This window comes from Ursus arctos, unplaced genomic scaffold (assembly GCF_023065955.2).
Source record: "Ursus arctos isolate Adak ecotype North America unplaced genomic scaffold, UrsArc2.0 scaffold_36, whole genome shotgun sequence".
Taxonomy (NCBI): Eukaryota; Metazoa; Chordata; class Mammalia; order Carnivora; family Ursidae; genus Ursus; species Ursus arctos.
In genome coordinates this window covers 21966879-21994837 of record NW_026623050.1, presented here as the reverse complement: position 1 = coordinate 21994837, position 27959 = coordinate 21966879, and the positions used below count along the sequence as shown (strand labels likewise).

General features: G+C 35.3%; 1 protein-coding gene across 7 annotated transcripts in view; it reads right to left on the bottom strand.

The window, feature by feature from the left end:
- The window catches only part of TCF12 (transcription factor 12), a 374787-nt gene that overhangs the window by 57010 nt on the left and 289818 nt on the right, over positions 1-27959 (bottom strand). For 5 of the 7 annotated variants that reach the window (XM_057306207.1, XM_026518560.4, XM_048219597.2 and 2 more), the window contains 2 exons: positions 24601-24736; positions 20421-20473 (listed from right to left, as the gene is read on the bottom strand). In XM_057306207.1, the coding sequence (XP_057162190.1) occupies positions 20421-20473; positions 24601-24736 (189 nt within the window). Of the gene's footprint in view, positions 1-366; positions 9445-20420; positions 20474-24600; positions 24737-27959 lie in introns of those variants that run through there. The other 2 variants (XM_044391041.3, XM_026518563.4) reach the window with 2 other exon arrangements.

The window sequence follows — 27959 nt, the reverse complement described above, 5'->3', positions numbered from 1 at the left end:
GCATCAAACAATCCTCTCTCTCTGTGAGTGTATGTGTTTTATATATAGATTATATGTTTACAATATAAAAAAACATTGAAAAATATGTACTTTCAAGCTCATTGCTAGTAAAGACATCAGGCATTAAAAATAGTAACTCACAAATTCAGGTTTATTTTCTATCCTTTTTTAAAAATGAAAGCCAACAACTATTGAGTAACAGTGTCAAAGGCAACTTTACTGACGCTACTTACAAAGAAATACATAGTTTAAATGTATTGCAGAAAATGATAAAACCTCACAGGTTTTAGTAAAAAGCAATTAATCTACACTGTTTTCCATTAAACAAGCCAGTTAGAAGCTATATGAACAAAGAAAAAGACTTACCGTTTTCCCATTGTAGTAATACATCAAAGAATTGCTGCCCATTCCAGGGACAGGATAAGCACAATACATGTTGATTTTGAAAATATTAGTTTGCAGCTAATGCACACAGCTTCTCTCCAAGACATACATCCACACAGCCAAACAGAGTTAAGTCTTCAGCACTATGCATCCACACATGGATCTACTCAAAAGGAACTTATGCAAAATAGGACTGAACCAACTCACAGAGCAGAGAGGGAGGGTTTATGCTGTAAGTAACCTCTTTCAATTTCTATCAAGTCCTTGCATTGGTGGAGGATACCAATAAGACAAAGTTTGGGTATTTAAAAAAATACAAGCCACTTAGGAATGCTAAATAATGAAAAGAGATACACAGTGTCTTAGAGATAAATATCCCAAGAAATTGTTAATTTTGTCATATATATGATATCTCTCTCTCTCTCTCTCTCTAAGAAAGGCAAACTGACCTCTCTTAATCTGTTTTTAGTTTTAATTAAATTAGAGTACAGGTGGCAGGGAAGCCCAGCTTGCTACACCTCTAGCAACATCACCATCTGGCCTGGTCTAAAGTTGCTTCCAACCCTGATAAACACATGATCAAGCTATCAGGAATTGGAAACACTGAATCATGTGTAACAAGAAGGATCTAGACAGTTAAGCCTTGTACAAAATCACTTCCTGGAGAAAGCGGACCCGTCACGTAAGTACTTCTTAACTAGCTAGTACAAATCATGATTTTTTTTTTAAAGTTATAAAAATCATATTGGAAAAAAATGTTGAAAGGAGCACATTTCATGAAAAGTTCAGTACAAAAACTTAAAAAAATTATCTTGAAAATAAATGTTTTTAAAAACAGACCTATTTAATAATACAGATTTTCAGTTATAAATCTCCTTAAATTTCTCATTCACAGCACAAATTAAAAGTTTATAATGGACTACACTCTTCTAGACCAACTAATATGTAAAAGCAATTCAGTAGTTAAATAGTAGTAGTTTTATTTTCTCTTATAAATAGTAGTAGTTTTGTTTTCCCTTATATAAAAGTATGAAAGGCTGGTGTGTATAACAGACAAAATGTGCACTATAGCTGATAAACCAAAAAAGGTTTCTGAGAAGTCTTTCCTTCAAGTTCATTATTGTTCTTAAAGAATACTTTTTATATTCATATTTTTATGTTAATGCTCAAATTTCTCAAAAAGGAAAAATAAGATACAGGAGTAAATGTCTCACAGACTTAAACATTTTATTATGCTTACAAGTCAAAAGGTTTTAGACACTGTCTGCAAATACATATTTTTCCCACGTATTATTTTGTTATTTAAAAAATTTTCAATTTGTCTTTTGCATTTGTCTGCATTCTAACCCAGAGAAACAAAATAGAAACATTTCTCTCCTTTCTCCCCATCAAAACCTCTTTGTATTACTCTCCCTCTCCCTGTGCCTTGTAGGTTCTAACAAAACTGTGCCAATCAGAGGAGAGCTAACAAGATGCAAAACGGGGCACATCACCTTTTTTTAAAGGCACCTTTCACGAAGCAAAGCTCTTCTAAAAAATACTCCAGAAACATTCAATAAGAGGGCAAAAAATAAACAAAAACCCCAACCCATTCTTATGAAACATACTGATCAAATTATAGTAATAAAACCAAATCAGACAATAAGGCCAGCTAACTTCGCAATGTTTAAAAGCTGACGGTCTCGGAATAACAATAAAACCTCCCCACATTCTCCAGATACAGAAAAGACTAAGCAGCAGCTGCAAAAGAACATCACTGTACAGCAGACTATTAAAATGCCAGTCTGCAGAGTGGTCTGTAACTTCCTCCCTCCTGAGAGACCACAAAGACCCATTTCAATCCTTAGAGAACTGTGTAAAGAGCTTTGATTTACAATTAACAATGCCAAGCCTTAAAACCATTCAAGTAAATTTTACTCTTTCATAGATAGTCGTTCTCTGACAGAACAGCTACTCTTAAAAAAAAAAAAAGGGAAATGGATCATCTAAAATAAAATTTCCTTTTTCTCTTAATGACTAAAAATTTAAAAAATTACTTTTGAATAGAAATTGAGGAGGAATGGGGAAAAGAGAGAAGCCACAAAACACTGATAATACTTGAACGTTTTCTTCCTATAATCATTGCCCCAACTTGAGACAACTTTTATATATTGGTAACAACAACAACAAAACCCACTGACAGTGGTTAAGGCTCATTTCTCCCAGGCTTGCCAGAGAACAGTGCTACTTCGTCTGATAAAACAAACACTATCATGTAAACCCAACTATACAATCTTGGCTGTTCGAGCACAGTGAAACTTGTAGTATTTCATTATTGGTTCTTTATTTTAGAGACAACTATATGATACTCTGAAAGGAATAAACACATATTTTTAAAAAGTTCAGAGTAAAGTCAGACACTATCATCTTTTACTGTTCTAAAGTAGTTTATTAAGCAACTGGAGAAATTTGCTATTAAAGCTGAAACCTGAATGTGAAACCTAATAGTTTCTAAACAGAGTTGAGTAATTAAAAGCTTTTGCTTCTCTTTTTCATTCCTGCTTTCAAAAACAGAGATACAAAAATCCATACATGTGTATTTAAGACACCTTCCTCTTCCCTGGTACACAACACATTCAGCTGGTATACACGACTGCCTGAAGCGAAGGTGGAAGCAGAAACTTAGAGAGGGCTACATATATATGACATTAAACTGATTTTTCAAACACAGTAAATCATCAAGAGAAGGGTGGTAATCTAAATAAAATGTTCCCATAGTCTACTTGTGCTACCGCAAGGCCTTTTGTTACCCCCAAATATTTTTTTGAAGTCGGCCTTACCCTGAAAAAACTACAACTGGTTGACACAGACTGTCATTTTATCACAGTTACAAATGATCTTTTATGATAAGTCTTTTTTCTCTTCCTCAAAAATATTTTTTGAAAAAATTCTAATTTAATCTATGCAACAGCTGCAGCACACTTTTTTTTCTGAAGAAGAATCATATTACAGGAAAAAAAAGGCATATAGATGGATCAAGTGCTGCTCTAGTGAATGCAGTTGTTTAATCTTTGCCTTTTTTTTTTTTTTAAAGGAACATGTCAAGGGTTAATCCTGTGACTCAGTCTGACAAAACGAGTCAGCTGGAGACAGGGCCACTTTTTAAACCTGATTTCAGACAGACGTGCAGTCTGCACAGGAGCTCTGAACTGTCCTGCACTTTTTATCGTGAATTGTTTCCACCAACGATTCTATGTAAGCACTTATGTGTCATTCTAAGATGATGTGATCTGACTTAATATTCACGCTACCTTGTCTAATAATCTAAACAATCACCAAGTTTTATAACAAAATGGGCATTACTGTACGCATGGGCTACATGATTAATGAAAATGTCACAAAACCCTGAAAAAAATATGACTTGGAGCCATACATCTTTTATTAACAAACTGATGATTCTGGTTTGAGGATTATTGCATTTCACCGATTTTCAAATACAGTTCCCCTTCCTTCAATGGTTCAGGATGTGATGTTTATTGTCATTCCAACAGCCTTGATCAAGCACAGACCTAAACTAGATAAGACAAAGCTATAATGTACTTTGTCTAAGCAATTTTACTTCTTTACTGAAGATTTAGGAAAAGATGTTTTCGAAAAGTCTACTAGATACGGACTTTCTGGCAGCTTCTGTTTAAATTCCAAGCCCCCATGTAAAATTTCCTTTTTCCTTCTCATTTTTCTGTTGGGTGGGAAACAGACATATCTTCCTTGAAGACCTATGTAAAATTTCATGGAATTACTTATGCAATATTTTATTTTAATCTATTTTGTTCGCTCTTCTTTCTCCCTATTTGGATCACTATAACTCTCATACCTGCTTTATAAACTATTCTTAAGCAAGAATGTTTTAAGAGTGACCTAAAATTCTAAAAAGTTTTCAAAAGAAAATTTTAATTGAACTGAATTACACATCTTGAACTAATTAGTTAATAAAGGTCAGTTAACAGTTAATTTTATTGTACATTTTTCTAAAACAAGGAGGCAACATTCTGGTGTCCCAAAAGGCCAGAAGATCTGGCTAGAAAAGTAAATCTAAAACCCGTTAGAAGATTCCTCATGAAAAGTTTCAACATTATTTCTAAGTGAATCAATTCCTGGAAAATAAGACTTTCAGAGTGATAAATAAAGCCAAACAAAGTTCACATGTGAGTAATTCCACAAATGAGCTCTGCGTTTTCCTAAGCATGAAACTCAGTAAATAACTAATAAATTATTGGATGCAAGGGAGGTGGGGGTGAGGATAGGTTTAAGAGGGATAATAAGTGATAGAAATCTACAAGTGGGCAGATTCAAAGCAAAAGATCCTTCCCCAATGCCTCCTCCTCCTTCTTTAGCTTTTAGAGAGATGACCTGTGAATGAATGTGGTCTCCTAAATGTGCGGTATTTTAGTTAGCCTGGCTAACTAAATCAGATACAATACCAGGTTTTCTATGTGAACAATGTATTGTAGATTTTTCTAGTACATGCTGCTTTGTTACTAAAGTCATTTCTAAGTGTTCAGGAAGTTGCTTCTGGTCTTTTTCTAAAACCCTCACAATTTAGAAAATTTACTTTTGCAAAGAGAAAACAAGAATATAAAACTCTAGCAAAATAATGCATCTCTCTCTTGGGGTGCCTCCGTGGCTTAGCTAGCTGGTTAAGCATCTGCATTTGTCTCTGGTCCTGATCCGGGATCGAGCCCCACATCAGGCTCCCTGCTCAGCGGGTAGCCTGCTTCTCCCTCTCCCTCTGTTCCTCCCCCCAGCTCATACTCTCTCTTAAATAATCTCAAAAAAACCTCACCTCTCTCAAACCAACCGATTAACATTCAATGCATATTACTTAAAGATAATAATGCTATTGATGTGAAATCATATAAGGCATCTTCTAATACAACAATGTCACTAATTTTGCTGATACCATTCAATCAGTAAGGGGCTTCCAAATACTGTCTTTCCACTCTATGAAAATCTTAACAATCAAAGACTTTATTTTGTGTTTTTTACTCAGATGATACTCTGAAAAACTGTTCCAATTATGCCTTAATTTTACCTAAATCTTAGCCAAACCAGATAATAACCAGACTTACAGTGGATAATATTATGGATTGGTCCGAATACTGGTACAGTTTACTTCGGTATTGGTTGGATATGAGGAGCATCGACACCCATGTAAACATGTACTCAGAGCAGAGTAAAAACAACGCCGAAGTTCACAAATAGTATTACCTGTCTCCAAAACAGAACATCAGATTTCTTACTGCTTCTTTACAAAAATCTCAAGTCTAACTTGAGTTTTACAGATGCTTAATGATTAACAAAACAGAAAAAAACTATCTGTCCAGCCAGTGGTAAGAATGAGCTATATAAACTGCATTTACAGGGCAAAAGAACACTTGTTTAGTTCCTCTTTTGACAACCATATGAGTATAATGAGGATGTGTAAAAACAACCATAAGTCTGGAGGAGAAAGCAAATAAATCTTTTTGGGGTAAATAAATAGCATCCTCCTGATATCAATACGGAAAGAGCTGACAGATCATACAAAGCCTCTCAAAGGCTATCATTAGACACCCTTCAGATGAGATAGAACTGTAATTACTAAGAATATGTAAAACCTGAAGCAAATTGCATGTTTCTTTTGATCACAAACTCACTATGACAAAGCAGTTTTCTTTGAAAAATTAAAGGAGGGGTCCCTCCCCCTCCCTAGTAATTCCTACATCTCTTGGTTGTCCACTTCTTTCCCTACATGAATTGCAGTTTGTCACTTCTCATTTGCCACTTGAAATAACATGGTAAGAGAATCATTAACTACGTTGCAACTTGATAATTTTCCTGCAGATGGCTCTATAATCACAGGACTGCCTAATGGTGTGTGTGCATGTAAAAAAAAATGGTGAGGAGGACACCCAGGTTTCTAAATTCCTCAATAAACCAGCACTTCTGAAGAGCTTTCAAGACAAAGTTTTTCACTATTGACTTATTAGGCAACCCAAAAACAAAACTGTAAGCAAACTAAGCTATTACTTAAAGTCATCTGTAAAAGGTAAACAATTTGGTCTTAGGTTAAGTTAGCTCTCACTTAGAGAAAGTGCCACACAATTTTGTTTGTTTCTTCTGCAGTTTTTTTCTTCTGAGTTGGAAAGCACTAGATCCTTTCAATTTTTGAGAAATGGAAGAGCAACAAGATACTACGTCTTATTTTTAAAGAGACCAAAAGTAACACCTGCATTTTAGCCCACAGCCATTTTAAGGATCTGCAATCTAAAGCTCTAAGTGACTTATACATTAAACTATTTCTGGCCCCAATCTATGTTTTGTGTTTTAGTAAAAATTCTTGTTCGTGGTAGTAATTTTTAAATACTTCATATCTATAATTAATTAAATATTTAGAGGCTACCAAATCATCCTGCCTCATATTTATAATCAAGTATTTCTTAAATACTTCGTACCTATAATGAATTAATTATTTAGAGTACCAAATCATCCCGCCTCATATCTGTAATCAGGTAATCACACAGTCATCAGAAGTAGTTACCCAGATCCTGAATTTATGGAAAAAACTATCCTAAAAAGAATGGTTTCTTACTATTAAATTCTGGTGACCATTCTCAACAAAAGTCAAATAATACTTCATTTTGAAAACACATCTGAGAAGGATATAATAAACTGGGGAGGAAATAAGAGATGGTGTCAGTTCAGCACTGGACAAAGCAAAACAAAACAAAACTTCACTGGGAAAGGCAATAATGCCACCTCAACAAGTGTCCTTTATCAGACAGACTGGGAAACAGCAACAAAACTTTGAAAGAAGAAACCTGTTAACTTACTTGTTCTATGAACTGTGAAAACTATTAAAAGGAAACCTCAGTAAAGTGAGGGGAGGTGGAAGGGGAGCCATACCAGTCAATGTCAATTACAAGAAAGTTTGTCAATTATAGACCCCTAACAGAAGAATCCTCAACTGGAAAAAATCATCAATTACAGGGCTCAACAGGGAAAGATTTACATTGCATTTCCTACAAGAAACTGACTACTTCCGCAGCTCATCAATGAGAAACATCTTCACCCGGAACTCTTGCTTGTCTCTGAGGGCCTTTGCTTCAAAACAACCTCCCCAACTTTCTTTTTCTCCCTAAAATAATATTCCTCTCCTTTGTTGGACTTACCTATGGTTTTGCCATAATTTGTTTGTCCTGAATTGCAATTCTCTGTTATTCCCAAATAAACTCATTTTTGCTGGTAACATAACTTTTATTATTAAGGTCAACAGTATCTATATTACAAGTACATATAATATGGCAGAAGTATTCTCCTGACCACTCATTAGTACTCTGTAATGTGAGACAGGCTGCTTAGGTTCCAGACACTGTGGAGTCATACAATATAATGAAAAAGAGCACTGGACTAGGAGTCAGGAGATAGGGATCCAGGTTTTAACTCTGTCTCTTAGAAGGTATGGGAGCTAAGGGTAGGACACTCCATTTCTCGGAGTATAAGTTTCCATTTCTGCAAAGTGCAGGCATTAAATTGGGCCAAAGATTTCCTAGCCATTTCACCACCAATAAAACCTTTTATTATCTACTCCACCCAAAAACACTGAATTCCTATTTTGAAATATTTCTGTCTCTCAATTTTTTAATTAAATTATAACAAATATTTTTCCCTGTTAAAAAAACAACAAAGCCATATAACTTTCATTCAGAACTTCTGATTAAAAGGGAAATGAAACTTTGCCATGCTGAGCTGAAATCATTCTAGTGAAAGAAATGTGATGTTTTACAGACCATGGATAATTTTATTTCAGTAAACTATACAAATATTTTACATCTTCTTGTATTAGTATTTTTGAAGACCCAGGGCTGTGACTCACTGGCATAGATGAGACCCATAGTCCACACCAACCTTAAATTGTATTTCTATAATTGTGTCTGTGAGTGGCATAATTAAAAGCTTAAGAGCCTTACATGAAATGAAAGGTTGATCCAAAAGGGAATCCAAAAACATAATTACAACTTCTTAGTCCCAAGCTGAATCTAAATGCTATTATATTCTAATAACATTTATGCTAGCAAATGAAGTATCTTTATAAGGGGTTAGTTATATATTTCTATTACCTATAATATTTTCATTTAAAACTAACATCTTTTGGGGCACCTGAGTGGTGCAGTCATTTAAGCGTCCAACTCTTGGTTTTGGCTCAGGTTGTGATCTCAGGGTTGTGAGATCGAGCCCCACATCAGGCCCCATGCTCAGTGTGGAGTCTACTTGAGATACTCCCTCCCTCAGCCCCTCCCCACTTGTGCTCTCTAAAACAAATGAATAAATCTTTAAAAAAAGATAAAACTAACATCTTTTTAAATAGCTATGCAGTATATAAAACAAAATGCAAAAAAAAAAAAAAAATGAGAAGGATTAACATCTTGCCAATAGGTGACTGCTCTTATCTAACTTTGTCATTGTTTAATTAGCTCAATATCAATTTTGATTTTTTTCTTTTTTTTTAAGATTGTATTTTTAAGTTATCTCTACACCCAACATGGGGCTGGAACTTACAACCCTAAGATGAAGAGCATATGCTTCACCCACTGAGCCAGCCAGGAGCCCCACAATTTTGATTTCTCAGTAATGTACAATTTGATCTACATGCCAGACAATTTGTGTTTCACGTAGCCTCATCTGGAAAATAAAAGATTTTTGGCCATGTCCTTCAAATAAACATGCAGGCCTCTACAAAGATGGTTTTGTTATGATTTTAGTAAGCAACAAAAAGTTAAAGAGTCAATGGGGAGCCTGTGGTAATTAAGTAGGTTGCGGCTCTTGCTCTATTCTGTAATAAAGAATTCTGGGCCTGTGAGTTGCTTCTTTGTGCTTTTTGGCTGGAGAATTTAGTAGATCAATAAAAGAGATTGTTATGTGGATTATAAACAAAGGTATATTCTGTAATAAACATGTAGGCTGGAAAGTTTACTAGGTGCAATAGGAAAGTAAAGAGTGAAAAGCAGGTAGCAATACCATAGTACCTTTACAGGTGTGAGATCTTGAGAACACTTGTTTACCCTAACACTGGTTATTTCAGATTGAAATAATTGATATACTATATATAATATAAAGACATATATATATATATATATATATAAATATATAAATATAAAGGTTCAAACTATTATTGCTGTTAAAATTGGAATAAAGGTCATTTGAATTTAAGAACACAACTGTCAAAAGCTGAGACCTTACATGGAAAACCAAATGCAGATCTTCCTAACTCTAACGTATCTAACAGAAGGAAAGATTACGTCTATATACATGGAAAGAATTTCAATGATCTGTGCCACTGAAAAGACTTCCACTTTACTGATAAAAAATTGTGTAGATTTTCTTTTCCTCCTGAAAAGCTTTTTACAAGGTTTAAGCATGTTAAACACTTATAATAGAGTGGATAAAATATACCTAGTTCATCTTGAAGGATATTTTAATTTCAGATTACCAAGTATGTTGCTTCTGCCTTCTGAGACAACTCAGCTAAGCATGGTCCAGGATGAAAGAGCCATGACTATACTGCGAATCATTTGAGTTTGTTCACTTATTCAACAATTATTCACTGAGCATCTATTATGCACCTAGGTGCTATAAAGCAAGAAACAACATAAATAAAACTCCTGCCTTATCAAGTTTCTCCTGGTTGAGACAGATGAACAAATCCTCGTATATCAGAGGGTAACAGGTGTTAGAAAAATACAGCAGGTTAGAAAAGAGGGGGTGATGGAGACCTGTTGCCATTTTATATAGGTTGGTCAGGAAAGGTCCCCAGCAATAAAGTGATATATGATCAAAGAGAAAAGTAGGTGAGGAAACTAACTACATGGATACTAAGTGAGGTGTGCTCTGGCAGAGAAAAGAGTAAATGCAAAGGTTCCAAGGCAGCTTGGTATCTTTAAGGAGCAGTAAAAAAGGGCTAGTGTTTGGGTAGATGGGTAAATTAGTGGAATATGATATCTGCGGGGGTAGATCAGAAGGGTCCTGAAAGCCATCTTAAGGACTTTGGTTTTATAGTGGTAAGAAATGCTATTGGATGATTTTGAACAGGAGAATATCATCTGATTTAGATTTTAAAAGAATCTTCCTGTGTTAAAAAAAAAAAAATGACTGAAGGAAAACTGAAGACTAGTTGGGAAGATGTTGCCATAATTCAGGAAAGAAAGAAAGGTGGGCCTGGACAATGATGATAGCAACAGGTGATGACAAATGGTCTAATTTCTGAAAATTTTAGTATGAGGAATTAAATATGGGAAGATAACCACTGTTTCACTTTTATGTCAGTGAAACCATAACTTTTTTTCCCTTTAGGAACAGGTTTCCTGTATTCTGGTTTTCCATACTCCTCTGTCACATGAGGCTCATGACCCTATATTGTCAATTAGGTCAATCCCAGCGCACTGTAGAGTAATGGCTGAATAACCTGTAATTTACTTTTTTTTTTTAAACAAATTTACTCCTACTATTGTATATAACCAGGAATTAACTGCATAAATGAGGAGAAAAAGTAGGACAAATAACTCAGCTTCTTATACAAAGGAAAGAAGTTAACATATTTTTGATGATTTGAATAGCTGGAGTAGGAGGAAGTTGAAAAGTACAGCTTGGAGCAGGAAGTCATTAACAGATGATGTTCCCTATTATAGATAACATAAAATAATGGCTTTACAGTATTTATTTTTTTCCTTTTAATTTAATTCAAAAAGCATTTCCTGGATATGCCCAGAGGGCAACAACTACTCAATAGAAAAAAAATTGCAAAATTACTTTTTACCAAAGGTCTAAGTCATGTTTTGACTATAAGCATCGTGAAGACAGGGTACAAGGGTCCATGCTTTATTCATACTTAAATCCATAAAGCCTAAAATAATTCTTCACTCATAATAAGCACTTAATATAAATTTACTTACTTTAATAGAATGGATTCATATTCCAGTCATGGGAGATCTAGTAAATGGAGCCCACTCTAGTATCAAAGCGTTTCTAATGCTTATTCAAATTACTGGGTTTTAAAATAAACAAATAGGGGCGCCTGGGTGGCTCAGTCGTTCAGCGTCTGCCTTTGGCTCAGGGCGTGATCCCAGAGTCCTGGGATCGAGCCCCACATCAGGCTCCTCCACTGGGAGCCTGCTTCTTCCTCTCCCCCTCCCCCTGCCTGTTTCCTCTCTCGCTGGCTGTCTCTCTGTCAAATAAATAAATAAAATCTTTAAATAAAATAAACAAATACCTTTGGTGATGTTGGAAAAAATAACTTGATTTCAAATAATATCAAGTTAAATAATTTAAAAAATTATGAAGCATAAGTCAGAAAACTTGATAAGAGTTTTATTACTTATTTATTATTTAATACTAGCCATCATAAAGCTAAAAGGGGAACTAAATAAGCCATAAATATTCACTTAAATTTATAAAGATTAACACTGAAAAATGATTTTTCTAGTCATGGGATGGAAGATTCTCTTGTTTCATATGAAGCATTTATGTTTAGAGAGTGTTCTTGTTTCAACAGAATCTGTTTCACAATCAATTTGGGTTGGAATTCCTTCTCTTGCTGTTAGGAACAACCTTTTAGCTTTGGGTTCTATGAGAAAACTGGACAAGGATAAAAGAGGATGATTGGGCACCCACATATCTAAGTTTAAGTAAAAAATTATAGTTTATATCAAAATCAAATTATTTAAGTACTTTAAACCTGTTTTAAATAATCATTTTCTAATATATATATTCATAGGCTTTTGATGTAATAAACACTCCTGATTATTACGTAATATGACATTTAAATCTAGAAAAATAATATTGACACTGTACCACCTATTTCATACATTGAGGCTTTTCCACTATCAGTCACAGTAAGGTAAATAACAGTTCTGGAAAGTTTCTGTCAATACAATAAACTCTAGCCCAGTGCCCAGAGCCTTAAGGAAATGAAGAAGGGACTAATGAATATCATCAGGTAAGGAAATGAAGAAGGGACTATGAATATCATCAGGTAATGAATCTAAAAAGCCCATAAATAACCAGAGAATAGGCCTAAAAAATGTTTAATTTTATTTAATTTTGTTTCTCTTTGGGTCTATTTTTCACAGGAACTACACTGTGGGAATAAAAATGCATCTACTTTAAGCATACAACTTGTGTTAAGTCTAATGCAGGGGTTGGCAAATTATGGCTGTGGGCTAAATCTGGCCTACCACTTGATTTTACAAATAAAGTTTTATTGGAACACAGCCACGTCCATTCACTTATGTATCATTTGTGGCTTCTTTCATGCTCTGGTAGCAGAGTTGAATAGTTGTTACAGAGACCATCTGGCCCACAAAGCCGAACATATTTAATACATAATCCTTTACACAAAAAGTTTGCTGACTCGTAGTCAAGTACATTACTGAGGTAGAGTAGAAATAAAGGCTATTAACAAAAAGGTAAGCAGGTTCTAGCAAATTTCTAGAAACATAATTTCGAGAACCAAATTATTTTTGAACACTAATAAAATATTGGCATATTATAGGTATGTTGAGTTATGTATTAAAATAATTACAGATGGGTGCATGTGGGTGGCTCAGTCAGTTAAGCATCAGACTCTTGATTTTGGCTCAGGTCATGATCTCAGGGTCATCAGACTGAGCCCTGTATCGGGCTCTGCACTTAGCTTGTCCCTCTCCCTCTGCTCTTCCTCCCCCCACTCTCAAATAAATAAAAATCTTAAAATAAAATAATTACAGATGATAAAAGACAAACACTTTGGTCAACACATTAAAATTTGTTTAAAATTTATTCAGTAAATAAAACACAGTGGAGAAATTAGAAACTATCTTTGGACTAACACTGTTTTAAAATGCTTAGAAGTCTAACTAGGAATTTATCTATATCTCATACACTGCAGTCCTTGAAATTAGGTACTATGCAAATACAATAAATGACTTTTCAAAGTGAAATCACTACTGGTTAAACAAAGGGAATATCAGAGATGGCAAATTTCATGTCAGCAAATTACTTAGGATGTAACTGCCTTCCCTAACTTAGAATGAAACCCAGAGCCCCAAACATCCCTAGTGATAAAATTTGGAATTTCTCAATTTATTCCTTCTTTCCTATAGTTGCAAAAATAATCCTCAATTGTATTAGATTAAAACGACAACAAAAAAACGTTTTCATGGTTCTATTGACGCTGAACACCTTGACAGTGGGCTTAACCTCTAAAAGCATTCACAAAATTCAACTACCACGTATACTTTAGAAACTATACAAGTTGCACACACAAAGACACATTGGGTCTTATCCTACATCTGGTTTGTGAAGTCTTAAGATCGGAAATACCAGCAACTGAAGAGTTCAAGAAACCTTAAAAGCCAGCTCTGAAATTCAGATGTTCTTTCTTTTTTTAAAAATAAGAGAGGTCAGAAAATAATAAATATTGCTGTGGTTGTACAACCACATCAGTACAAACAACTGGATACATAGGACTCACTCGCTGGTTACTTATCCTTCTACTTTTTGACTTAAAATAAGATCAAAGACATTACTGGCTCATCACAAAAATGAACATCTTAGAACTATGGATTAAAAGCCTATTATCTACACTGATACAATTCTGACACTGTTCAGAACAGTGGCTACTGTCAGCATAAACAGAAGCTATTTCTTATTAATGTATGAAGAAAATCTTTCATTCAATGGCTAAACTGAATATAAGTTTGGAATGGATTATAGAACCATTCTCTTTACATACTAAGATTTTTCTGCCAGTCTGAACTATAAAGTCAGAGAAAGAATCGGCCACTTCGGAAATGTTATATCACAGTGGCCTTCAAATAGAGACAGCTTATCTAACTGCCGGAAATAAGAAACTCTCAAGTACCTACAGTTGTTCTGTGCCCTCTATGCTTGTCGGCCAAAGGAGCTAAGCTAATACCTATTCCAACTCATGTTCAAGAAATGGAGGGTTCACTCATAAAGCTCAGCTGAAGCTGGTGCCATAACTACTGTTTATTCCAGAAGCACGAGGATTCCTCCTAGTCTTAAAGGCCTCAGATAAATTGTCTACAATCACTCTGTTAGCTTCCGAGTGACTTGCATACGACACTCCCTTTGAGTGTTCTTGTTGCTCATCTTGCTTGCTATTTTCGTGGATAAACGAGATAACAGTCTCTCTATAGTTCTAACCCTTTACCTTTTTCTTAATGGCTTAGATTGCCAGTAATCTTTTAAATAGTTGTTGTGCAAGTCAAAATCCACACTAATTTTTAAAAAAGCCATTCCTAACAATATAAAATCCCATAAAAATTTGGGGAGAAAGAAGGCATCACTTTCTAAACTATAGCCAATTACCAAACGAAAGATATGGAACTCCTATCTGCAGCAGAGCAAGAAAAGGTGGATTCTAGGCTGCTTTGATTCACCTCAGAAAAGCCAAGTTCCATACAGGGGTAAAGAGTTAGCAAAACAAATTCCTTCTTGATGCCTGAGCTGGTAAAATACACTCTGAGAGTTTAACTACAAAGCAAAGAAATTATGTGATAAACTGTAATAGCTTTTGTGGGGAAAATATATACACACTCAAAAACAAAGGACAAAGTACAGGGTGCCATTTGATTAAGACAAACACTGTGTCATCAGCCTATGTCTGGGACTACAAGCCAGTTACATTCAAAATGAATAAAGAATACATGCCACATTCAAGAAGATGTTAAAATCTGATGTTCATAAGATGTTTTCAAGTGCTACTACTGAACAAGAACAAAACTTGAGGAAGAATTTGGGTCTAAAAAAGGCATTCTGGAATTTGTCTATGTATTTACTTTCTGGTGATAAAAATTTTGAAAGTGTCTTGCTTCTTTCTTATCTCAGAACTCTGCATCTTCTGCAGCATATTTTAAAAAGAATCTATGTCTGAAAATACTAACAACAAATTAGGAGATAAAGAATAAAGAGCAGAGAAACTTCTTTCCATCTAAGAAATGCTTCAGAGGAACATAAAGATGTTAAACCAATGATAAAAATACAAGGGAGAAAAAAGCACAGACTCCTGATAGTTTAGAAAACAAAAATAAGTAGTATGAATTCTAGGCAGAATTTGATTCAACAAATTTTCTCTCCTACAGGTTTTTCCTGAAAATGAATGCCTTCTAAAAATAAGAGCAGCTACAATTTACTACTCGTGCCAAGCACAGACATTACATATGCAAGTCTAGGTAACATAGTACTTTTTTCTTTCCGTCTAACATTTATTCCTCCTTATGTTTTCAAACTTTTGCTTGCTTTTCAGCAACATTTGGTAAAAAATGAAATGCTGAAGTTCTTTAAATTTCAGGCTACAGTGGTAGGAACTAGAAAAAATAAAGAACCTTTATTGAGTGTCTATTATATGCTGGGCACATGTTGAGCACAGGATACCTGCACACTAACATTTGAGACAGGCATTATTTTCTCCTTGGTGTTCAGAAAACTTAAAAGCAAGTTCTCCAAGGTTTTAAAATAAAACACAGCTGAGGTCAGATAAAACCCATTATCTGCTGGACTGGAAAGTCTGTGCTTTTCTGCATCATCCTTTCAGATGGTGATAGGTTCTTAAAAGAACAAAGCTAATTAAAAATAAATTTGATCAACAAAACCATAATTGACAGAATAAACTATGGCTTAAATTTAATATACTAAACAGGATGTTTTATGAGTAAACCAAGATATGTAATATGCTTTAACATTCAAAACAAACAGAAAATGGTCTTTGATACTAAATTAGGTTGTAATCTTGGCTGTATGTATGATCTTAGTATCTCTGAGTCTCAATTTCCTTATTTGTAAGAAGAGGGTGTTATCTTAAAAAGGTGTGTTACAAAGTTAAAGATTAAGATAGTACAGATAATGGTGAATATAGATCCTCACACATGTAAGACCTACACTGCCCCAGGACAGTGGCACTGAGGCTGTAAAGGATGCTAACAAACACAGTACAAATGTTTCTTTCTTTCTTTCCTTTTCTTCTCTTTTCTTTTCTTTTCCTTTCTCTCTCTCTCTCTCCCTCCCTCCCTCCCTCCCTCCCTCCTTTCTTTCTTTCTTTCTTTCTTTCTTTCTTTCTTTCTTTCTTTCTTTCTTTCTTTCTTAATTACTAGGAAAAAACCACAACTGCCCCTAACCCCTAACCAGTGCTTCAAAATTTTCCTTAAACATCGTATCCTAGTACAAATCTGATACGGATGAAAAACCACCGATGTATAGAGAAGAACAAGGACTAAAGTTAGTGGTTTGAGAAGGGGAGAGGAAGCTCAGGAACCCTAAAAAAGGAGGAAAACACCTCACAAAGTCAAAGTACCATGCCTTCTGAAATTCTCCCAGATAAACCTTAACAATTACAAATGCCGCCTTTTATTTATTGGCCAGGATACTTTAGGACTATATCCAGGGTAGACTGCTGTGACAGTTTATACCTTTTCATATCTGGACTGATTTTATATGTTCCCCAATCCTCCCCTGGAGTGGGAAAGTGAGTCTGTTATAGGAAAAGTACAAAAGTTATATTTGTATAGAACCCAGTAATGCTGTACTTCTGGATGTGTCCTGACCATGTGTTTATTGTTTCACGTTTATGCCTTCTACCTGTTGGGTTCATCCTCCCTCTTTGCTAACAGAAGAACTGTTCCTCATCTTTCTGGACATAGTTCAAATGTCAATTCCCAAGGCCATTAGTACTTTCCAAGGTAGGGTTAGTTCTACCTACCCTATGTTTCCGGAGTGCTTGGTATACACCTTTACTTGCCTCACTGCAATATAATTAATTCACTGAATGCTTGTTTCTCATACTAGATGGTAAGTTCCTTGAATGTACTGATAGTGTGTGTATATGGTAGAATTTTCAATGTCTAAGCGTCATTCTAATGTTGTTGCTACCAGTCTACCCTGATCAGTATTTCAAACTATCTAGAAAAGCAAGTGGAAAATGTAATGTGCTTAAGGACACTTTTTTTTATCAGTAGGAAGAAAACTATGCTCACTATGCTTTTTGGTTATACACTGGGCACATCCGTTTTAAAACTGTAAGTACTTAGCATTTTTAGGCCCGAAAGGAAATTCAGATTTCCCACTTCAGCTTCCTAAGGGCTAACTGACAAGTCCAGCGTCGTACAGTCAATCATTAACTGAGCCAGCAGATTTGAGCAGATCATTCTCTTAACCTTCCTGACCATAGTGCTTTAATGATGCCAACACACCCTTACTGGGCCTTTGTCCACATGCAGGAATTACCATTCAGTTGTTGTGCAGATACCTAAATTTCTATGCTTATGATATCCAAATTTATATCATAACTTACAAAAAGAGAAGGCCTCTAACCAATGCTCTGTGGTCAACTAAATAGATTATCAATGCTTTGCATGTTAAGTAACTGCCTACTGTTTTCTGTAGCAGTATGAGTAGTACAGTATTAACCTAGTTCTTCTACTGTTTCTTTAGCAAAGGCAACATGTATTTTACAGATGATTAAAGATATTTTGGATAAGCAGCAAACCGTGAAATCTGAGATGTTACTGCCAAGTTTCTAGTTTTGTTTGGGAAGTATGATATTCAAATGGTCATGAAATAAAGTATACACAGTCCATTTTCATTTTTATACCTTTTCACAATTCATATTGTTAAAGGTCTATACATTGCATATATTTCAGTAACAGCATTTCAAGAGATAACCGTAACTTTAAATTCCCATTTGCTTTAGATACTGAAAAGGTAAATACTGTATCCATAAATATTCTCAGAAGTTTATTATTTTGGTAATATTTATCAAAGTATCATTTTTAAAGTTTTAAAAAAATTCTCTTTAAAAACCTGATTTCAACATAGCATTTAATCTAAAATATACTTTCAATTAATTAAAATGCATTTATTCTTCATATATCCTTAATAACATTCAATATGTCTAAATACTATTTTCAGCATGGTTTCTAAGTAGTGTATGTTTGATACGGGTGTTAAATATAGAATTGAAGACACTGAATTCTATTCTGTTCTGTACAAATACCTAATAAATCCTGAGTAAGGTAGTTAGTAACACAATATAATGGTTCTCAAAGAAATCAAAGTTCAGAATTTGGTGGCCCTCCCCTTCTCTGTGGCTTGTCCTGACGCATTAGACAGTAGAGAGAACTACCTCCAAGTAGTGAATGCTGTTCTGATTAGGACTGGAGGGAATACTGGTTACCTCTTATGTGTATACTCTTTCCAGGCTGTTCTATTTTACCCTTTTGTTTTCAACATGAAAAAACTACGAAACACTGAAAGTAGGTTGTTTCTTAAAATCAATGTCAGGAGGCTAAGAGAAATAGGATGAATTTTTCATTTACAAATCTGATTTTTTTTTTCACCTGTGTAGTTCTGCTAAATATTAATATGCAATTTAACTTTTATTACCTTCATAGAATTATGGCAATAAATTACAAGAAAATTGCACCGTTACATGTTTTAGCAGTTCTGTCAGTTTCAAATATGATTTCTGTTAATCTAGCAGAAATCATCTGTTATACTGTTGAACCATCTACCCCTGCACAGCACACAACTGTTAAAATGTAAATTGCCCAACTATTTTTAGCTGTTGTTGAAAAAAAAATTCCTGTCTTCGGGAATAATGATTTGAGGCATTGTGTTCATTTTGTTTATCAAGCAGCTATTCAGCCTCTAGTGGGCCCAAGTGCTTATGCAAGCAAAAGCTTTTAAGAATGCCTGCAGCTGCAATCCAACCTTCCAGGTAGGCTGCAGGTTCAGAGCACAGCTGCCCTAGGCTGCATAAAACTCAGATCCATCTGGAACTGAGTTTCAAAGAGGATTTCAAATTTGAGTTTTCATGTATCACACGGAAGAGAAGGCAGGGGAAGAACACAGGAAAGAAGGAAGGCAAACAACCAAAAAGATGATATCTCTACTTCAGCCTTAATAAAAAATAAAAAGCTCAGATCCATGCTGCTCCTTCTAGATTACTACTTGCCAAGCCGGATATTCCATTCAGTGTATACTTCGATGAGCTGTGACTCATCCAGCAGCACCTGCGCCCATGTGTTAAGTACTGCCAAATAAAAGCCCAACATCCATTTACACAACAAAGAGATGTACCCTACAAGGCTTGGGGCCTCAATCCAAAAGCCCCACTCCCCGTTTGTTCTAAGCAAAGGGAAAGGAGAAAAAAAAAACCTTCCCTTCTCACACCAGAGATTTTTAAAATGTAGGTGGATTTATGATGTAGGTTCATTTACAAATACTTTTACTCTTTAAAAGAATAAAGTATATTTAATAGCACAAACACCCCTACAGCATTAGATTATCATGGCCATTAATGACTGTTCACCAAACCTTTCCAAACTCCTTCATGAAAGCTCTTTATTCTCAAAGGATACATTTTTTTGAGCAAAGGGGGATCAACAAACTAGTTGCTTGAAAGCTTTCCTGATGCTAGGCTGAAGTTAGGAAAGGCTTAATGAAGGCTTTAAAATCCACAAGGGCTTCACAATGAACATCTGACTCGGTGATTTATGCATATTAATAACTTCAGTCCTACTGAGGCAAGCTGAGCCGAACATGTCCTCCGAATCTTAATGTCTTTAGCTCCACTGGGATTATTACAAATGTAAATTTCTAAGATTCTCAGCTATTAATCTCTGTCTGTCCTCCTGTTCAGCAACATAATGACTAATTAAACATCAAAAGACCTGTACAGGAGATCATCTTTGACAGCTACCGGCCTAGTCCTCTTCCCAAGAGGGGAATTCAAATGACAGGGACACGGAGTAACAGCATATGAGTAAGCTACAAATTACTGCAGAGAAATCTGAAAACCTAACATTAAATGTGGATTTATCTCAATCAATGATTCCATTAAACAGTGAACAGTTACTATGTGAAGTGTGCCTGCTGACACCAATCGAATATATCCTTACAGCCAGCAAATACGCAATACTTGAAATCGGTTTGTTTACCACAAAGTCAAAAAAATGGGTACTTACTGAAGAAGGCAAACCAGGAGGCACCTTTCTGACTTTCTTTGCTTGCAAAGGATCTGCATATGGAAAACAATATATTTCATTAGCATTTATATTAAAAAAGGTCAGACTTCAAGTGAACAGGAAAGAATTTTTCCTTCTAGTGCCTTGTTTACCAGTACTTAGGAATAAGCAAGGGCCTATAAGGATGGGGGCTTCGTTCTTTCTAACTGGTTCCTGGGCAAAACAGTTCTCCTAATGAAGAGATATATTCTGCAATACATATCGTATTAAGTTTAGGAAGATGAAAGCAAACAAAGTAAAACAGGAAAGAAAATAACAAACCAATAAGCATGTGTGAAGGGAATTAACATTTCTTAAAAACCCATTACCTGCCAGGCTTCATACCAGGCACTTTATATCACACTTTCATTTGCAGAGGGCATTTGGTGCAACAGGTCACTTTAATAATACAACTGCTTAACAGAGATGCAAATTTAGTGTCCGAATCACATGAAGAGTTAGGTTTAAAAGCATATTAAATAGACTGAAAGCTAATGCTGTGCTACAACTTACTATGTTAAAAATTTGAAGTAAAATTTACTTCAAATGAAAAATTATGCTTGTAATCATGTCAGAGAAATGTTACATAAACTATTAAATACAGGCACTGTCATAAACAATGTCATCTAGTATTCTGTAAGAACATTTACTGTATACAATGCATGGTTAAAACTAAATTCAGCATTAATTATTGTGTGATTTATCTGTGGATGTTTATATTATTTCAAAAATAACTAGAGAAAGCATATTTCTTTATAACACATAAATCATTTACTGACATAAATGAGAACATGAGTATTTTCATAGATACCTAATCAACCTCACTTGGTATTTTAATTTTACTTATCTGTAAAACTTAAAATTTAAAAACTTGTCTATCTTATTTAGTGTAAAAGAAAAAAAAGATGGTAAGTGCAGCTTCCTAATCTTACACAAATAATGGATGAAATTCAGTATTTTTCAGAGGGGTTCGCTTATTAAGAAGGCTGATGTAAAGTATACTATTTTGTAAACTGTAAAAATGAGAATTAAACTAGCATATTTTCCTGGGTCATAAATTATATGACACAATAAGACACATAATTATTTAAGAAAGAATTAAATTCATTTTTAAAATTAGGGCTGGGCATCTTAACAATTTATATTCTAGGAGGCTGCAAAGCTAAAAAAGCAACTTTAGAAGTAGCATGTGGAAAAATTTTATACAATAAAAAAGGGGAAAAAGCATTCATTACCATCTAAGTCCCTATACCAAGAGGCAGCCTCTATTCCCTTAAAAACAAAAGTGCCAAAGATAAACAACATCCGGCACACTCTATAAAATTTAGAAGCAAATTTTTTGTTCTTTGTGATAGAACCCAACTCTTCATAACTAATAAATACAGTACCTTTGAACAAAAGCCACACTGTATACCAAGACAGTCAACTGAACTGCTCCTATCAGTTTGGAGCTCATCAATCTATTTTGGATTAATTACTAGCAGAAGATATTCTATTTTAGTTTAGGACAGTTTATACCTCCTATGTAATAGAAATGTTTCTTTTTTTTTACATTTTTAATTAGAGAGGAGGGGGGAGGGGCAGAGGGAGAGGGAATCTTAAGCAGGCTCCATGCCCAGCATGGAGCTCGACACAGGACTTGATCTCACAACCCTGAGATCGTGACCTGAGCCAAAATAAAAAGTCAGACATTTAACCGACTGAGCCACCCAGGTACCCTGAAATGTTTTATATTTTTATCTCATCATTGGCTGCCACTACACAATTACATACATAATGTTGTATTTAAAGACATGAATTTGGGATTCATAGTTCAGTTTTGAGGGCTGGCAAAGTCTAACAGTTAAGAGAGTAAGCTGGCTGGATTCAAATTTCAGCTCCTAATTTCAGCAGCAACAAATGATAGCAGCTGTGTGAACTTGGGCAAGTTACTTTTAACCTCTTTGAACTTCAGTTACCTAAGATGTAAAAAGGGGATAACACCTCTTTGAGTTATTGTGGTAAAGATAATATATGAAAGATGTTCAGGGCAGTGCCTCACAGAGAGTGACAATAAATTTTAGCCATTATTACTATGTTTATATTAAATTCTGTGGCAAAATATTGTAAATTAGATATCTAGATGCTGTTTTGCAGAATGCTGATATCATAAAGCATCTAAGTAGCTTCAGGTGGGTATAGATGATCTCTGAAGTCCTTTCAAATCTGAGATTTTATGAATAACTGCAATGCCAAGAAAGAGTGACTGAGTGAGAAATAACAATGAAGAATGGAATAATACTCCACTAAGTGGTATTCATACAGGAAATAAGTGGGCTTCCCTGGGTACCAAGCCTTGGCTAAGTTGCTTAGCTTCCTGGGTCTTGATTCCTTATCTGTAACATGAGGTCAGTATTACAACCTCACAGAATTTTTGTAAAGATATATACTTGGCATGGAGGAGACAACAGTATCACTAGCATAATTAAAATGAAAATGAAGATATAAGTTTTAATTTCTGGAAAACTTGAGTTTTTATACCTCCACCCCAATTCCTAGTGAATCAATAGCTCATTTTCTCCCTGAACCTTTAGTCATATTATATTGGTCTTTATCAGTGCTTTTTGACATAGTATGTGCTCCCATAGCGTACTAACAAGGTACTTCTCTAGTGACACTGACACACCTAGACTCAAACGAATATTCCTACCCTAACTCATTTGGTGGGAAACAAAAATGAAGATGGAGAAAAGATGCTTTACAATTTATCATTTCTTTAATAACAAACATTATACTGTCTAAATCATCTGCCCTTACTTTATTACACATACTAAGTCACCCATAATGCTGAGAGGTGGGCACATCTAGTCAGAGCTCTCTATGGCAAACAAGACCATCACTGCCCTTTTACAGACTCAGGCATACTCTAGACCCAGGGACGTGGCCTCTTTCACAAAAATCTAAGTTTGACAGAAGGTAGATATATAAATTGGAGGCAGTCAACAAATATTTGGGGGAATAACCAACTATGACATACTTTCTTTTAGTGGGCTATATTTATTTCAGAAGCTGGTCAATCCTTGGTTGAAACATCCTGTACAACTTCAATTTTTTTGTGTAAAGGAAGATTCCTATGAAGGAATCACCAAAAATTCTCACATTTAAATACTGCTTGGATAAGGTGCCAAAATATACCTGAGGCTTGCTGTAAGCGGCAAAACAAAACAGATTGGCCTGGTTAGGGTATGAATAAGGCATAAAAGAAGGAAACTAAAGGAAATGAGGGTTCCAAACTTAAAAAGTACTGAGTTTCCTTTTGAGGTGATGCTTTAGAACAAGACAGAGATGATGGCTGCACAGCACTGTGAATGTACTAAATATCACTGAATCATACATTTTATTTATTTATTTTTCAAGATTTTATTTATTTATTTGACAGAGAGAGACAGGCAGCAAGAGAGGGAACACAAGCAGGGGGAGTGGGAGAGGAAGAAGCAGGCTCCCAGTGGAGGATCCCGATATGGGGCTCGATCCCAGAATGCCAGGATCACGCCCTGAGCCGAAGGCAGAAGCTCAACGACTGAGCCAGCCAGGCGCCCCTGAATCATACATTTTAATATGATTGATTTTACCTCAATTTTTTAAAAAACGAGTAGAAAACTTAAAATGCAAAGAGCATTGGATGTGGAGTCAGAAAATCTTAAATTTTATCTGGGGTAAACCATCTACTAACTATATGAATGTGTCCTCTTGAGCCTCATTTTATGTTAAATCTAGTATTACATCCACAGACCAGCAGGGCTATTGGGCCAACGAGATGACAAAGTATATATAAAACCACATCGTAAACTGTTCAGCATTATATCAATCTTAGTCAAAAATAAGGTGTTAATATTAGCCCACGACATTTTCATTATAATAGGAAAAACTAGTCCCATTTTTCACTGTTAGGTCCTCTTATGATGATGTAACAAGAATATTAAATTGTTTATTAAATATCTAATAGATACATTATTTTATGCAAATAAGCCCTAATATCAACATCATACCTAAGAAACCAAATTTCTATTAAATAAAAGTGCAGCCAGAAGACTCTGAGGTTAAAAAAAAAAAGAGAGAGGAAAACATTTGTAAGATAGGATTTGCTGTACAACACACTTACCAAGTGCTGCAGAGTCATGGAGTGGTCTTCTCCTGGAACTTGTGGCAGAAAATGAGTAATATGGTGTTCCAGGTTTTCCTGAAGAAGACAGCTGTGCTGGGCTTCCAAGCCCTAGATCTTGTCTCAGGAGACTAGACTATAAAACAAAGCCAAGGAAACAAGTTATCCTCCCACTGATACCAACCAAAATGTGAAAATATCATCACTTCTAAGTTATTCAGATGGTTATTCAGAGGATGCTGGTACCTTCGACAATGCCTTAAATTTAGATGCATCTGATAAATATTTGAGTTCTACTAGACCATTGGTTTAAACCTGTATTTTCTTTTTCCCTATCCTCATGTTGCCTGCTTTCTAGTAATGACTCAGATCTATACAATCTTAAGGTTGAAAGACACTTTAGTACTATGTGGTTCTACCCTTTAATCATCAAGAATATTTTTGAAAAATGGCCACCAAGTCTTTGCTTGAATGCTTTCATGACCATACAAGGAAGTCAATTCTATTCTTTTTTCTTTTCTTTTTTCTTTTAGGATAGCTTTCATTGTTTGAAGACTGCCAATATTGTCAAGACTAGTCATTCCTGTTTCCTTCAACTGTGTCTCATGGCCTGGGTTTGAATGTAATCCTCACCATCTCTGACATAAGACCTCTGGATTTATTTTCAGTTTGTCAAAGTGTCTTACAAAATGGAATGGATGACAATGCCCCAGATGTGGCCTTATTAGTGCAGAGTCATTTTCAATGCTGCATTTAAACAACCCATTTGTGCTAGCTCATATTAAAAGGTTAGGAGTGATCACATGCTGTTACTTTTTACTGCATATCTTGCTATTAAATCCTGTCCCCTCCAACGGTTTTCTTGTTCAGTTGTGTTTTTTGGTCCCAAGTACAACAGTTAACATTTACCTGATAAAATTCATCTTTTTACATTTTACCTATAATCATTCATTTCTGCCTTTTTAAGATTCTGAGTCTGTCAACCAATGGATTTGCTAGTTTTTCTAGTACTGGGGCATAAAAAATGGGATTTTAAAAAAAAAAAGACGACATCAGGATGACAAGGCTGATGAGATCCCTATGCTATGCTACAGTGACATGAGACTTTGTCAAGTGCTTCGCTGAAATCCAAAGATTCAGCAGCCCTGACCTACTAAACCAGTGACCCTAACATAAAGCAAATGAAGTCAATTTGGCAGAATTTGGTTCCAACCTTTCTGGTAGCTGAGGGAAAAAGACCTCAACTGGGAAGGGTGCTGCATACAGTTGAGAGGATGCTCTCATGTGATAAGAGCTGTGATCCCTCTGACACATAGACTATCCTCCTACCCCATATTTAATACCTGCCATCACCATACTCTTAGTAGTTGTCCTCTTAGCCACTGATTATCATAGAGGTACTGAGAAATAAACCTCAGCTCTGGTCAGAAAAAAGTCAGCAGAACTTTGTACTAGTGGTCATAGTAGCCCAGTTCCTGCCTCCATTCTAATAAGCAAGAAAAACTCTCTTTCGGTTTATCATATATTTAATGATTTTAAGTAATTTTTGTTTTGTTTCAGCTTTAAAAAATTGAGCTGGAATTCACATAGCATACAATTAACCATTTCAAAGTTTCCAATCAGTGACATCTGGTGCATTCACAATGTTCTATGACCATCACCATCTAGTTATAGAACATGTTTATCACCTCCAAAGGAAACCCTATAGCCATTAAACAATTACTTCCATTCTTCCCCTCCTCTGGCCTTTGTAACAACTGATCTCCGATCTCTATGAATTCACTGTTCTGAATATTTCACATAATTTGGAACCATATGTGACCTTCTTTCACGTCACATGTTTTTTGAAGTGCATCCTCGTTGTAGTTTGTATCAGTACTTCGTTCCTTGTTAGGGCTGAATAATATCCCATTATTATATTATATAATAATAATAATATTTAATTAATAATTTACTATTAATTAATAAATTAAATATTAAATATTATTAGTATTATTATATTATCCCATTATTACTGACTGGGCAATCCAGGTGCCCTTAGCTGAAATTTTATTGTGTATTTTATTGTTTTATTGTGAATTCTGTATATGTAAGATCACACCATCTGCAAATAGGGGAAGTTTTACTTCTTTCATTCCAATTTAGATGCCTTTATTTCTTTTTCTTGCCTAATTGCTCTGTTAGAACTTCAAGTAAAACATTCAGGACACTTGGGTTGGCTCAGCTGGTTAAACGTCTGACTCTTGATTTCAGCTTAGGTCATGATCTCAGGGTTGTGAGATCGAGCCCCATGTCATGCTCTGAGCTGGGACTGGAGCCCAGTTAAGATTCTCTCCGTCCTCCTCCCACCACTTCTGCTCTTTCTCTCTCTCTAAAAATAGAACTTCTAGAAAAATATTCAATATAAGTGGTGAAAGTAGAATATCCTTGTCTTTTTTTTTTTTTTAAAGATTTTATTTATTTGTGAGCAAGAGGAGAGAGAGCATAAGCAGGGGGAGTGGTATGCAGAAAGAGAAACAGCAAGGAGTCCGATGTGGGATTTGATCCCAGGGTCCTCAGGTCATGACCCGAGCTAAAGGCAGACGCCTAACCAACTGAGCCACTCAGGCGTCCCTAGAGTCCTTGTCTTGTTCTCAATCTTCTTCTTCTTTTTTTTTAAAATAAGCTCTACACCCAACATGGGGCTCAAAGTCACAACTCTGAGAACAAGAGTCACACATTCTACTGACTGAGACAGCCAGATGTCCCATCTTGCTCGCAATCTTAGTGGGAAAGGCTTTCATGCTTTTACCATTGAGCACGATACCAGCTACAGGTTGTTCATAAATGACCTTTATCAAGTAGAGAAAGTTCCCTCCTAGTCCTAATTCGTTAAGTGTTTTTATCATAAAGGGTGCTTTTTTCTGCACTGATTGAGATGATCAAATGATTTTCTCCCCTTCGAATCTATTAATAAATCACAACGATCACTGATCTCAAATGCTGAACTATTCTTCCATTCTTGAGATAAAACCTACTTGGGTCATGGAATATATTCCTTTTACTATGCTGCTGGATTTAGCTTGCTACTATTTTGTGAAGGATTTTTACATTAATATACAAAAAGATATAGACCTGTAGTTTCCTTTTCCCTGGGATATCTCTGTCTGGCTTGTATCAGGGTAATGCTGGCCTCATAGCATGAGTGTTTAAGAAGGACTGGTGTTAACTGGCAGAATTCCTTAGTGAAGTCACTTGGTCCCAGGCTTTTCTATTTTGAAAGAATTTTTATTACTGATTCAATCTCTTATTTTAGCTCTGTTTAGATTTTCTATCTCTTCTTGAGTCAGTTTTCAGAGGTATATATTTCCAGGACTTTG